The 15,513-nt window shown below is 31.8% G+C and overlaps 1 protein-coding gene across 1 annotated transcript in view; it reads right to left on the bottom strand.

Annotated features, from left to right (window-relative positions):
- Positions 1-2,933: 2,933 nt before the first annotated feature.
- Positions 2,934-15,513, bottom strand: part of LOC108769113 (cytosolic carboxypeptidase-like protein 5) — a 20,134-nt gene continuing 7,554 nt past the window's right edge. The window contains exons 4-10 of the mRNA XM_018519920.1: positions 11,779-12,050; positions 11,502-11,655; positions 10,230-10,326; positions 9,578-9,887; positions 9,283-9,490; positions 8,935-9,096; positions 2,934-4,906 (exon numbers count right to left, since the gene is read on the bottom strand). Of these exons, the coding sequence (XP_018375422.1) occupies positions 4,235-4,906; positions 8,935-9,096; positions 9,283-9,490; positions 9,578-9,887; positions 10,230-10,326; positions 11,502-11,655; positions 11,779-12,050 (1,875 nt within the window). The 3' untranslated portion in view covers positions 2,934-4,234. The remainder of the gene's footprint in view (positions 4,907-8,934; positions 9,097-9,282; positions 9,491-9,577; positions 9,888-10,229; positions 10,327-11,501; positions 11,656-11,778; positions 12,051-15,513) is intronic.

Genomic DNA, 15,513 nt, shown 5'->3' with positions numbered 1-15,513 from the left:
TTTTTTCTTCTGCTGTTTACTCCTTGATTGGATTTCCGAATTCTGTTTTATTTGCAAGTGACAATGTTACGTTAAGATTATAGCCACCAAGAAGACTAGAACTTCTTGGTTATAGCTCACAACCGATGCGCGCATGCGCAAACTTTGGGACGATGCTCAGTGAACTACGTAGCATCGCCCCCAACAGGGTGGGGACGATGCGCAGTGAGCTACTGAGCATCGTCCTCAACAGGGGTTGGAGGTAAGCAGCGGGTGACGCTTTTTGACTCACCCCCACCACGCGAGTTGACTCTCTTGGTTCTAGTCTTCTTGACTGCAGCTATAAAGGCCCGTCTACAATACACGGAGTAAAAAGTAAGAGTAAGAAATTGACCAATCACAGTCGATTATTCTTCTCACATTCGACTGTGATTGGTCAATTTCTTAATCTTACTTCTTACTCCGTGTATTGTAGACGGGCCTTAATACTGCTAAATAGCATGAATTAGCTTAAATATTAACCAACAGATTATAGTTTGCATGAATTTTATAGCTTTTAAGGGGATATAACAGAGTAAAGGCTTTTTTTGACAATTTTTTTAAAGTAACTATAAGTTTTAGAAAACATATCAATTGGTATATCAATTGGGCACACTTTGAAGACATTTTAAGAATTTTTATATGTCAAAATATAAATATATGACGATGTTGCACAGCATTTTAAGCCTATTCTACAATGTGCTTTTTGTTTCGTGTTTCTTGGTTTTTACTATTTTTTTACATCTTGTCGTTTTGCTTCTTATCCGGTTTTTTGTTTTATGTCGCCCGAGATAAAAGTTAACTTCGAAAGAAATAAGAAATACGTAGCAAGAAATACAATAAAACGTTTGCAAAGGAGAAAAAAGCTAAAGGTAAAAAACAAAAAACAGGAAACTAAGAGCATATTGTAGAATAAGCTTAAGATAATTCCGTGTTCAAAAAACATGGTCCATTGGCAGCGTAGAGAACTTAAGTTGTAATTATCCGAAATGAAAATTTTTTGAAAATTTCAAATCCATATGAGTGTAGTTTCAGTTAGGCATAGCGATTTTTTTAAATAATTTTTGTTACAAAATGGCAGCGGTTAAAAAAAATTTTAATTTCACTATATTTTTAACTTCTTAAACATTTCGCCCTCCAAAAATTGACAATTAAAAAAAAATCCCTACGCTTAACTGAAACTATTCGTTTTGTGAAGCTACTGTTCAAAGCTGAAAATTGTTCGAGTTATAATAGACGCCGCCAGTTGAAAAAAAAATAGTTTTGAGAAAAACATGTTTAAAGTTTCAGTATAGCATATTTAGCAATGTGCACCCGTTCCGTAAAACTCGTATAACTCGAGAAATACTTCGAATTTTATAAAAATCTTTCAGGAACATATTTTTAAGACATCAATTTTTCGAAAAAAATTTTTTTTCGATTTTTGGAAAATTTTACTTTGTTATACCTCTTTAACTTATCATTCTTTATATATTATTTTTCTTCATTAAAATTATTTAACTTTTTGTAATTGTATTTGAGTCTTATCATACATGTACAAATCTTACTTTAGCTGACTTACACTTAATTTTCATCAAAAGGTTTCTTCACAATTACTCTTTATAATTGTTCAGAATCCTAATTGTTTATAAAATTGATACTTTCGATTTTCAAAAAGTTCTTATTTATAATTTTTCATAAATTTTGCTTTTTATAACCATTCATAATTATAATAATTTATTTATACACTTTTTCAATACATTAACATTTTTCTAATGATGCCTGACTGAGCATCAAATTATTAAAAATTGCTTGTCAGTTTAATTTAATTTGTGATATCACAGTAGTTTATATAATTGCGTTTATAAGTCCGGAAAACCAATTCGGCGCGCAGTTCGAATGACTATAAATATGGTATATATGCATGTATATAGATATATAGCATATATATAATTAAAATTAAATTATTTAAGCATTAAAGATCCAGCTTGGACCGTTATAGACATGTAATTTCTAGTTCGTATTGGTTGTGTTCTCACATGTATGATCTAAAATAAGATTCTTATTGTTTATAATAACTTATAATTTTTCTCAATTAACGTTTTTTATAATACGACAAAGTATCTGAAAATAGCTTTTTTTTAAATTTTAACTGCAAATTTCTCAAAATTGTGATATAGTGGAGCAATTTGAAAACCGGATTCGTATTCGGCGTCCAAAAAACTACGGGAAATGATTTGTCTCGTTCTAATATTGGAAAAAAGGTTTTTTTTTGTTGAACATTATAATTTTCCTGGAGTTCCATGAAATTTCTCTTCTTCCTTTTTCATTCAACTCCTATCAATAATTCGTCGCGATTAAAGTAAGTTATAAATTGCAAAAATAATATATCTTCGGAGTAAAGTGCAGGTTTACCTTGGGTAATGTATATGTTTTATTTTTCCAACAAATTTTCACATAAATAATATAACAGCTTCTACTTCGCATATATATGAATGCGGAGCATTCAAGATTACAGAAAAACATAACATTTACATTTTCACATAATATAGAATACTATAATCTAATGTACATATGTGACATTTATCTCTATATGACTACCTTGAAACTTTTTGTTATTCAAAATCTAGACAAAAACATAACTACATTAAAAAAAAAACTTTTAACTTGTGAAAATAATCACATTTACATCATAATTTTGCCAACGATAGAATATCTTATTCAAAATAACATCTTTAGTTAAAAAAAAAACTTATTTTTGAAACGAGCACTAGTTATAAAGAAACAAGCATATCGATTGCAAAGATCAAAGTGGAGTTCTTCTATGTATATAAATAATAAATATCGATAGATAATGGAAAATGAACAGTATTTTACATATGCATCAAATATATAAATATATATAACATAATATATACTTCTTTATGACTTAAGTTTTGCTCTTCGAGCGAAGAGACAGTTTATCATTTGATGAAAAATCCGAAACAGTGTATGCATATAACGATAGAATACACACAGTATATCACACATCAGGTTGTGTCATCAAATAGTACAAATAAGAGATTTAACATTTTGCATATTGTATGCGGGATATATAAAATACACAACACAATTCTCCAAGTACATTCCAAATCATCCTCTCCGAGGAAGATTTTACTTGAAATACTACATATAACATGTATTATAGTATATAGAGAGGAAGATTTTGTTACATTTTGAAATGTAGCCCAAGAGATGTCCTAAGAATGTCCAGAGGATGATCTTAGAATATCCTAGGTCCTAGGTAGAGCTTTAGATTTACAAGATATGCACTAAAGGCCGCCATTTTTTATCTAATAACCATATCATATCAAAGAATTAATGAACTTACTTATTTATTACTTATTCATTGAATGATAAACTAAAAACTAGATTAAAAATAGCAGTTAAAATAGCCAATGGGAAGCTGTCGGCATTCGGCTCAAATCAAAAGATTGCTCTGGTATATCTAGAGCTCTAGTTCTAGGACATCCTATGGGGAGTTCTCAAGACATTATTCGGAGAACTGTGCCATGTCAATCCTTTTACTCATTTTCATCCACTTTTCCGTCGATTAAAACCACGATTTACCGTATTTTGTATACAGAATGACAAAAAGGATTGGCCACATAATTTTGCCCGTTTATTAAATCATTATAGTAAAAAATGTATATTATATATTAGTTACGTTTTACTAAATACCAATCAAATTCTACACCAAAACATTTTTATCAGTTGATTTACCAATCAAAAACCGCTCGCTATTGTCTTCCTGGAAGATTTTATCTGTGGAAAATGGATAAATTCTGATGGCAATGATCGCTGATTCTCAAAACGTCTTCAAACTTATATCAAAGTTAAAGATGGCTATTTTGCGTGTTATTATTTTGGTATTTAATAAGATATGACTAACACTCCAGAATTTTTTGTAAATATACGTTATACTAGTGATTTGATAAACACAAAAGAAGGATGCTCATTTTGACCTCCGGCTTACAAACTCTAATGGAAAATCAACATCCTCTTTTATAACCAAACTTTTTTGTCACTCGGTATAAATTACAATTTGCAAAATATCTCTCCGAAAGGAGGCACAGGAGATCAATGGCAATGTTGATTTCCTGAGTCTTTTGAGTCTAGTAATTTGTTTTTCGTATTCTAATGAGCTCGTTTAAATTTTGTTTTGTGCTCTCCTACAAAACTTTCCTTAACGGCAGTTTTATTTATTTCTTTCAAGTTGGAAGACCGTTCGGTTTTTACGTGTAGCAATCCTGGCTGTATCGCGCGTTCTTTTAATGCTCTGCCTCTTATCGCAAATATGCGGTACCTTTGGAGATCCCTTCGCGTTGACCTTCTCTGCGGCGCAAGATGGTTCCCCGATCTCGGGAAGAAGCTTGGATGTTCTTGTAGATGAGATGACTTTCAGTCTCTTTGCGCCCTGTCTCACCATCGCTGTTTCCTCGGAGGACACGCGCATTTTCACTGAGCTGTTCGTCGTCATTAGTTTTTTATTTGCAGAGTTTAAACGTGGTTCGAGAGTGTCGTTGATTGTTGATGCGATGTTAGATTTGCTCGACCGAAAGCGATCAATCGCCTTCAGGAACGGCTTTGCCTCTACTTCGGATTTGATTGCGCAAATTATCGCGCTGTTCTCTACATTGTTGGCGCAGTGATTCTTCAACGCACGACGCGTGAAAGTCTGCCGGGGTTTTTTACTACTCTTGATCCTCTTCACTACCGTGTAAAAAGAGGAACCGCGGCGAAGGATGCACTTCTTCACCAAGTTGCCCTCGCTCCTTATACCATTCCTCGCTCCTGTCATCGCGTCATTCAGTCTCGTTTCCAATTCCTTTAGGATGCCGCTGTTCCGCGCAATGGAACCTTCGTGATCCTGTAAATGAAAAGACATATAATTGTATATTGTAGACTTGGAAGATGTGCCTTACAAATCACAAAAATAAACGTGGTAATAACAAAAATAAATGCATGTATATATGTATGTGTGTGTGTGTGTGTGTGTGCGTGAGAGAGAGAGATTAATTTTATTCGACTATACTATTGCTATGATTGCAATTGTTTACGCGATTATTATATATAACGATTAATGCAAAAATAATGACTTACCCCCTTATGTCTAAGCACATCGAATAAATGCGACACGTGTTAAACACTTTTAAAAAGACGAAGCGTGCTAACATGTTTAAAAATTGTAAAGAAAATTATAAAGTAAGCAAAAGTAGCAGATTGTCTAACGCAACTAAAGCCATTTTGTCAAAAAGGGTTATCAAAAGGAATTATCATATTTCTATTTTAAAAAATCATATTTCGATATTTTAACGAACGAAAATATTTATTAACGTAGCGCATGCTGCAGTGCTGTGAATTATATTTTTTTATATGTACAGGATTCATTATCCACATGTTCACGCGATCAAAATTTACAGATGGTAAATCTCGATTTTGCAGAGTCGATTATCTTTTACGGTTCTAGTTTTATTACACGCACACTTCATTGCCTAATTTCGTTTGCTTACAGGTACAATGCGTGATTCATGCTAAATTATCTCGCATTCGTCGGGAATTGATTTTCAGGTCAGGAATATTAAATAAAAGTAAGATAAATAAATGGTGGCTAAAAAAATGTAACATTTATTAATACAGCTGATGAATATGCAAGCTTATGTGCGATACATTATGAAGTTTCTACATATACTTATATGCGTAATATAATATGAGCTGAATTTTGGAGCGATTTTTTCAAGTTTGTTGTCAAGATCAAGATTCATTATATCTTACTTCATGACTATTCAGATTACACACGTATTATACTCTTCATATATCATAATCTCCAATATCGATAAATTTATATACATGTATACATGTTTCGATAAATGTATATATGTTTACATTATCTCTCTATATATTGAATATCTATACTGGAATTATATATGCTGGGAAATAATAGTCATATACTCCAAATAATTTAAGAGATAAACTTTTGTAAACTTCTACGCGTTATATATATATATATATATATATATATATGTATAGAAGTAAACTTGAAATTGAATAACATTTTTAAGTTTGAATTAGCAAACTGCCATAATCTCACTTCAACAATTCCATTGTCCAGAGATATAACGGTTTAACGACTTATACTTCCACGACGTGCCCTTCGCTAAAGAAGATATACTTATGTACTGTCATCTATATAATATATTAATCTTGTTACACGCACTTGATAACTGCGTCTTTCTTTAGCTCTCAATCGCCCGACATTTATTGTGTTATTCATTATTTCTGTTAATATATTAACGTTCGTAATAACGTTTCGTTCATAATAATTCACCATCTTTCAAAAAGATGTTGCAAAAATTAGATTACGTGATCGTAAGTGCACTTACGTACATTGGTGAAAAATATAAGTAAACATTGATTATTTACGAACATTATCAAATATCAAATGCAACAATAGAAACCTTAATGTGCACAATTAATGAACACTTTATTGAGTTAGCCACAATATAAAATAAAGCATTAATATTTTTAAGATATTTGCACTATGTTTTATTTATGTATTTATGTATTGGTCAATTTGAAGCAGAATCATAAGGCTTATAATTTATTCTCGTAAGACTTGTGTAAAAATTTATGACTGGAATGTGTATAACTTTACAGATTACTTTTTGCTAGACGTAAGATTTACGAGAAATCATACTTACGATTGATCGCCTTAAGTTCATTCTACAATTGCATAAGCATTTTGTAAGTTGTAAGTGATTGCAATTGTAAGAATTGATCAATCACAGTCGAATATTCTCCTCATATTATTTGATCAATTCTTACGGCTACAATTACATAATTGAGGAGCAGACTTTCAAAATTTCATTGTTTTAGAGATGGCGCAGTGTTGAATGACTTATAAGTTACTCTGAGATGTTTGGAAAGTTTTTTTTTCATCGTTAATTTATATGCTGAAAAAACATAGACATTTCGAAGTGCATTATGTTTTTTAATTAGAAACAAAACAAAATGCATTTATGTAACATTTTTAGCAATTGTTAAAAGGGTATATAAGTCGGTTTCAAAAAATCTTTTTTTTTTAATACATCTTTCGACAGTTTGAACCTTCAAGAATATTGTCCTAAAACCGTTTTTTGAAATTCCAATAAGTAAAAAAGTTGCGTTTTGTCGAGCAGTGCACAGACGTGCGCTTGCCCTTTCTGAAGCGACTGTTGCCACCCAATAAATGGCAAGCCGAAGGTGAAACTGCAACGACAGAAAAATCATCAAATGGAAGCAAATCTTGAGCAGGAAGGTTCCCTTATGGCCCAGGAATTGACGATGACGTGTAGGTTGAATAAATTATAAGTTTTACAATAAAGTTGTTCGAAAATTTTAAACGCGTTTTTCTCAAAACCATATTTTTAAAGTCGGTTACAATGATAACTTGAAAATGGATCAACCGATTTGTCTTTTTTTTTGCTGAAAGCTTATAAAATTCGCTTGTTGTTGTCGTATCCAATTTTTAAAATTCTAATTCTTTCTATTTTTTTTTAAACAAACAAATGAAATTTTTTTATTGAAAATTGGCACTCTAACTTTAAAGGTTCGCTATTTTGTTTAAAATTCGAATTTTAAAAATCGGATACGTCAACGACAAGGAAATTTACTCTTCTTTAAGATGCCGTTTGATTTTTGTGTTTCAGATAAACGAGCAAGGAGAAATCATTGTAACCGCGAAATCATGTTTGGCGTGCACGACTGACTACACGATAGTGAAGTAGGGGGATTTTCCAATAAAATTATTCTAATAAAATCTGTATGAGAATTACAAAAGATGTACTTTATTATGCAAAAAATCCCATTTTTATAATGCCTCTTAATTAAAAAAAAAATTCATGAAAAATGCCTTTTTTTAGGCTCCAAACGTATATGCCCCCTTATAAGCAATTTTGTTTAATATTTCACTAATTGACATATTGTTTTCTGTGAAGTGCAGTTTTTTTGTGTGCGTAGTTTCTTTCTTTCTCATTTTCTGAAAATTACAAATTTTGGACAAAACGCATTTTGAAAGTCTGCTCCTCAATTGTAGAATGGGCTTTATAGTGTGCACAGTATCACAACTTCAGTCAAAAATTTTTACAAATCTTACAAAGAACAAGTAATAAATCTTACGATTCTGCTTAAAATTTACCCTTTAGTCATTTTTGTTCTTTTTTAAATTTATTATTTAATTTTGAAATGGTTATTTAAACAATTAATGTGCATGGCATATACTATGGTATAATTTAAAAAATGTCATTTATACAATGAACTGTAAAGATGATTCATGTGTATAAGTCAAATTATATAATATACATATATATGTTTATATACAAAAATATTTAAAAATATATATAAGTATTAAATTTTACATTGTCTCGTTCTGTGAAAATAATATATAATTAAGAACATCTTGAGATATAAATTTCTCAAAAGTATATAAAGTATTATTGTCTTGTTTATAAATACATCAAGTTATATATGGAAGACCTATTAAAAATTATGTTAAAAAGATTTATAATATTTTTTATATACCATTTCTTATGTAACAATATAGATATTATATCATTATTGTCATAACATACTTCGATTACATATTTGATCAAAAAATTAAATCGTTTCCATATAAATACCAAAATTTTAATATAATTGGAGATGTTTATACAAATTTGATTTGTAAACATACAAAATCTCTCTCCCACCTTCCTAGTTATGCGTAAATGAATTTATTGGATTAGGCACTAATGGATTGCAGTGTTAATGTTAAACAGCATATAAAATTAGTCGCTGGTCAGAAATAAATGATTATGACAATACACACAGTCTTATGTCAGTATTACAAATGTCACTCCCACTATTTACATCGAAATTTACCTTACGCATTGATTTGCTGGGCGATGCAGAAAGATTGCTCACGTATGTTAGTTTCAAATGAGATTTTACTCCTCTTAAAGAGCGATATTGGCTATTTGGCAATCGGCTGTTGGGATTGTTCCCAGTAAGATCAAGAATGGAAGGACCTAATGCTGCTCCAACCTGTATATTATCAATGTGTATGTGTACACACACACATACATACACACACACACACACACACACACACACACACACACACACACACACACACACACACACACACACACACACACACACACACACACACACACAAAAAGATATACTACATAAAAGATTGAATAGAAAGTGAAAGTAAAATATATTTACCGCTTCAAACACTGTCGGTGTATATTTCGGAGGAACAAATACGTGATTCATAGTTTTATTTACCCCATCGCGAATTCTGGCGGGTATTGTATTCACCAAACGACCAGAGTTATAATTACATTCTAGAGTATAGCTATGTATTAGACCAGTCATCTTATACACTGCTACACGCCCCGAACCTTCTCTGGACATACCGTCTCGTTTGTCTCTATAAGAGAACATACGTTCTCAACATTCTAATTTCCAACAATGTAAAATTGAATATATAATTTCTGATGGCAGTAAACATACTTACATGATATACATGTTGCGTTCCGCGAAATTGCACGACGTGAAATGAAAGTGTGGATTGTTAAGAGACATCAACTTGGGTAGCAGCATGCATGTGATAGTATCTTCTGGATCAGTAAAGTGGTTTCCATACATGAAAACGCCTTTCTTTGAAGCATGACCATGGAGATCAATATACAAATATAATCCAGAATTATCTGAAGATTTTGGTATTTCGCCCATATCGACGATTGTACATGTTAGTTTGTCACTTGTTTTAATTTCTGTAGTGTTATCATTTTTATTACTTTCTTTAGATAAACCCTCACTTTCATCTATAACAAAGGAAAAATTAAATGTGAAGATGCATAGCTGCATGTAAAAAATGACTGACTTATTAGCGGCTCGCAGGTTGATTCCAATCGTCACCACATATACTATATACATCGTATACGAAGAGAAAATCTCACCATATATATATCACATGTATAATTATAAATATAAATGAAATATTTAAATACATAAAAAATATTACTATCATTAAATGTTTGTATTGTGCAATCACACTTATCTGAAGTTATCATTAATCAACAAATACTAAAGAATAGTGTATTTTTTTTATAAAGAGAAATTACAAAATATATTATTGAGACTTGATATAAAGTAAATATCAGTACCAATAACTGCGGTGTCCAAATGTTCTAACATCGATAAATGTTTCTCGTTAGTTTCCAAAGCACATCTGTTTTTTTCATCTAATGACATAAATGTTACCTGTTAAAAAAATAATAACGTTATAAGATGTCCCGAAATTCGAGAGTAACATTGTAACAAAAATTTTGAAAAATTAAGTAGTAAAAAGTGTAAACAATATAATATATTATAAAATCGTATATGTGATAACACAAACTATAGAAATCAAAGCCTTAAACGGTCTAGCTGGATCTTAATGCTTCTTATGTGAATTTATATACTACGTGTGTAGTCCCCAGAAACGCGCGCCGAAATGATTTTTCGGTCTTGAAACGCTAACTCTATTAAACTACCGCAGTAATATCACGAGTTTAATTGACTAGTAATTTAACAAATTTTTGATGCTTATTCACATTTTCGAAACAATCTTAATAATGTTGAATGGCATATTAAAATCTGTAAATAATTAATTCTTATTGCGAAAAATATTACCTCGACCGGGAGTCGAACCCGGATCTCTTGCATTCCGTGCGAGTGTTCTAAGTCTTTAGACTACCGAGGCCTTAGTAATATTCTTCGCAATAATTGGAAATAATCAAGATCGTTTCGAATAAACATCAAAAATTTGTTAAATTGCTAGTCAATTTAACTCGTGATATTACTGCGGTAGTTTAATAGGGTTAGCGTTTCAAGACCGAAAAATCATTTCGGCACGCGTTTCTGGGACTACACACGTAGTATATAAATTCATATAAGAATCATACAAGCATTAAGATTCAGCTAGATCGTAAAAAGTGTAAGCCATTTTTTTCCATAAAATAAATTTTTAAGTATAAACGTTTAAAAGTTTGACTAATTATAAACACTGGTTAAAAAGTCATTTGTCTGTATGATAACGTACATACAGTGGTAATGTTTTGTTTAGTATCTAATATCATTGTACGCATATCACACGGACGAGTGACTTTTTAATCAACGCTTATGGTTAACCAAATTTTAAATGTTTTTACTTACAAAACTATTTTATGGAAAAAAAATGGCTTACACTATTATTTATTACTTAATTTTTCATGAAATTTCATGTTGCAATAATGTTACCCTCGAATTTCGGAACACCCTGTATATATAAAACAATAATATCGTAGTTTGATGTAATGCAAAATATAATATTAACAATTATTTTTTTAAATTTTTTGATCTAATTTACAAATATAAACAAACATTATCAGAAGAAATTCTGTAGGTTTTTGTCATACTTGTTGCAACAGTCTTGTAGTTGTGTCACGTACAGCGTTTGCTATCGACGCAGTTGAATTTATAATGCTTACATTACTGTTCACAATTTCTAAATTTATGTTTGATAGGTCGTCAGTTAGTTCGCTCGGTAGTTGATAAGAATTGTGATAATATCTACAAGAAAAGTATGTAAAATTTCACTGTGTAATATGCATTAAAATTGACTGCATAATATTTAAAATGCATATTATGAAGAGCATTGAAGTTTAATTAGAAATATAGGTGCTTATTAAGTACTTTATTAAGTTTCTTGCAGCATATATCGTGGGATGCTCTACTTCAGAAGGGCTTATATAAACTCTATTCAGATTTACTCCTTTAGTGTCCATTCGATAATGACCTTTAGCAACACCATCTGGATTGAGCATCGGTATCAATTTGAACACATATAAGCGACGTAAATTTATAGCAATCTGATCTTCCCGATTCAGTAAAAAATTGAGGAAACCGTTCAGTACAAAGCTAGATGGTGTTTCACCTGGATGAACTCTGGCGCTAATAAAAATTACCTAAATACAGACATAATTTTATACATACATATGTATATAAATCTATGTATATATACATATATATATATATATATATATATACAGGGTGTCCGAAAAGTGTGGAAACGGTCGAATATCTCGAGAAATACACATCGGATCAAAAATCTGAAAATATACGTATTCAATGTTTTCAAAAAAGCTATCTTTTGACATCTAACATAACTCCCACCCCCACCCGTTGTGGGTGATAGAGAAGGTAAGTTTAAAATTTTAAATGGGAACCCACATTTTTTATCGCAGATTTCGCTTCTTCAGAAAAAGTTACATAAATTTTACCTATTACAAACATTTTTTTGATGACAGATGGCGCTGTAATCAACGAAATTAAAAAATGAGTCTAAAACGTTTAAAATATCTCAAGAAATACTCAAAGGATCAAAAAAATAAAAATGTACATATTCAATGTTGTCAAGAAAGCTATCCATTGACACAAAAATTCTACCCCCCACCTACCATCCGCTGGGGGTGAAAGGGTAGGTAACTTTAAAATTTTAAATGAGAAAACCCCCATGTTTTATTGCAGATTTCGCTTCTGCAGAAAAAGTCGTATTAACCCTTTAACGCCGAGATGTGCTGAATTTCGACATGGATTTCAACCCCCAACAATTAGCAGAAAAGAACATAGACAAGTATCGGAAAGTCCATTTGTATGTAATAAGGTATCAGAAACGTGTTCCCGATAGTTAAACTTCGAAAAAGTGTACTGTATACAATTTTCATTTTTCGATTTTGAGTTCACAATAGCGCTTATAAGCTCAAAATTTTTCGAAATTTTACGTACGGTGAGTAAATTTGCAAAAAATATGCCCGAATTCGATTGAAACTAGTTACTCGGAGGTTTTTTGGGTGATTACGAATGTGAAGTCAGAATCCAAAAATTCAACTTGACGCACCTACAATGGCAGACCAAGTTTTCAAAATTTGAAGTAGCGTCCTTTGCCTTTGAATATTTCAAAGTTTCCCGATTCTCACCGCGAGGAGGTGGACGATTTTGAGAATCATTTTTTTGTTTTTATTTTTTCTTTTTTAGTTTTTTTAGAATGTTTTTAATTTTTTTGTTTTTTTTAAGTTTAATTTTTTTTATTTCCTTTACTCGATTTTTTAAAAATATGTACATACATATGTATGTATGTCAACTACTGAATGATGTTCAAATTGATGTCCCTCAGTAACTTGACAATATCCCAATCGTACATAGAAGTTATCATTAACTTTTTGCAGCGTTTCTCGAGTTATCGTATTAGAACATTGGATTATTCTTTCTTTTAACTCATCAATGTCTGTCGGCTTTGTTTCGTACACCTTGTTCTTCAAAAAACCCCAGTAAAAATTATCTAGAGTTAGATCAGGTGACCTTGGTGGCCACTTAATCGAACCCCTCCTACCAATCCAACGCCCGGGGAAAATGTTGTTCAATAGATTGCGTACAATCAAACCGAAATGACACGGAGCTCCATCCTGTTGAAACCAGACATTGTCAAACGCTATACCAGAAATATTTCGGATTGCCAGTATAATCTCGTTATTTAATAAATTAAAGTACCTCTCAGCTGTGAAATTATCTTCAAGAAAAAAAAGCCCAACAATTTGATTGCACAAAATTCCAGCCCAAACATTAATTTTCAGTGGATGTTGTGTGTGGATATCTCTCATCCAATGGGGATTTTCGTCTAACCAATATCGCATGTTGTGCCTATTAACTTCTCCATTCAATGAATCAAATAGCTTCATCGGAGAAGCATATCCAAAAAGGAAATGACTCATTTTCGTCACACCGTCTCATCATTTCCTCACAAAATTCTAATCTGCGATCGAAGTCGTCTTCCGAAAGTTCTTGCACATATTTTATCTTATAAGGATGGAACTTACTTGCTTTTAATACTTCATGGACAGACGATTTGCAGATACCAGTTTGTTGCGCAAGCTTTCTAACAGAAGTATGGGAGTTCTCAACGATACTTGCACAGACCGCTAAACTGTTGTCTTCGTTCGTGGCCGTTTTTGGTCGATCTTTGACAGAGCCAATATCATGAAACCGAGAAACAGTTTTACAAACAGTTGATTTGCAAATGGGTAGACGATCTGGATGGGAATCATTAAATGGGCGGGCGACTTGTTCGTATGATCTTTTTTTATCGCCGCATCCTCGCAGAATAAGGATTTCGATTCTTTCTTTTTCTGTCAAAGACATTATACATACATACATATGCCCAATTACAACGAGAGACAGAATACAGAATTTTAAAAAATGGAAGAAATGTTAAGCAAATAATGAAAAAAAAAACAGAAAAAATATTAAATAATTAATTAGAAGAAATTAAACTGATAGAAATGTTAAAAAGATAATTGTCATAAGATAAACGCAGTATGATCGCATTACTTGGTTCACACGCAATACAAATTTTGCTCGGTCTTACGCCTTATAATGTTCGTTAAATATGTACATCGAGAAAGCCGTAATCAGGGACAGCGAGAATGTTGCATTCTGGCGGCGAGATGTTGTATCAAATAGCCGTGAAACACTTGAAAGTGCAACCACACACGAAGAGAAATTTCTAATGTTTATTCTATGGGTCACCTTTATCGAAACGACACAAGGTTCTTTCGTACGCGAATCGTACTTTTTTAACAGGGCCGCATATTTCGTTTCCTCGAGACTCAGAAGATTTTCCGGTGGGCAAGTCGTAGCAATGAGTTCAATGAATGTTCCATACTACGTAATACATATATATTCATTAGAAATGTTTTTCTGTGCAAAGAGCCCTCCGCAGATGTGAAAATATCTTAGATGATAAAAGTCCCAATAATTTTATTGCACAAAATTCCAGCCTAAACATTAACTTTCTGTGTTTGAACTTTTATACATATGTATGTTTCCAAGCAAAATTTATATTGGAAATACATACTTATCTTTTTAATATTGCATATGTGTGTATGTATTTATACCAGTTTAAGTTCTTCTAACTAATTGTTTAATACTTCTTCCGTTTTCTTCTTACTATTTGCTTAAAAATTTCCATCTTTTTTATTCAGTATTCTGTCAGTCGTTGTAATTGGGCATAATGGCTTTGACAGAAAAAGAAAAAATCAAAATCGAAAAGTTACCCGCCCATCCACCTCCAGGGTGAGATATTTTAAACGTTTTAGAATCATTTTTTAATTTCACTGATTACAGCGCCATCTGTCATCAAAAAATGTTTGTAAAAGGTAAAATTTATGTAACTTTTTCTGAAGAAGCGAAAACTGCAATAAAAAATGGGGGTTCCCATTTAAAATTTTAAACTTACCCTCTCTTTCACCCACAGCGGGTGGGGGTGGGGGGACATGTTAGATGTCAAAAGATAGCTTTTTTGAAAACATTGAATACGTATATTTTCAGATTTCTGATCGGATGTGTATTTCTCGAGATATTCGACCGTTTCCA

The sequence above is a fragment of the Trachymyrmex cornetzi genome, unplaced genomic scaffold (assembly GCF_001594075.2).
Source record: "Trachymyrmex cornetzi isolate Tcor2-1 unplaced genomic scaffold, Tcor1.1 scaffold854, whole genome shotgun sequence".
NCBI lineage: Eukaryota > Metazoa > Arthropoda > Insecta > Hymenoptera > Formicidae > Trachymyrmex > Trachymyrmex cornetzi.
This window is presented reverse-complemented; position numbering and strand designations above follow the sequence as displayed.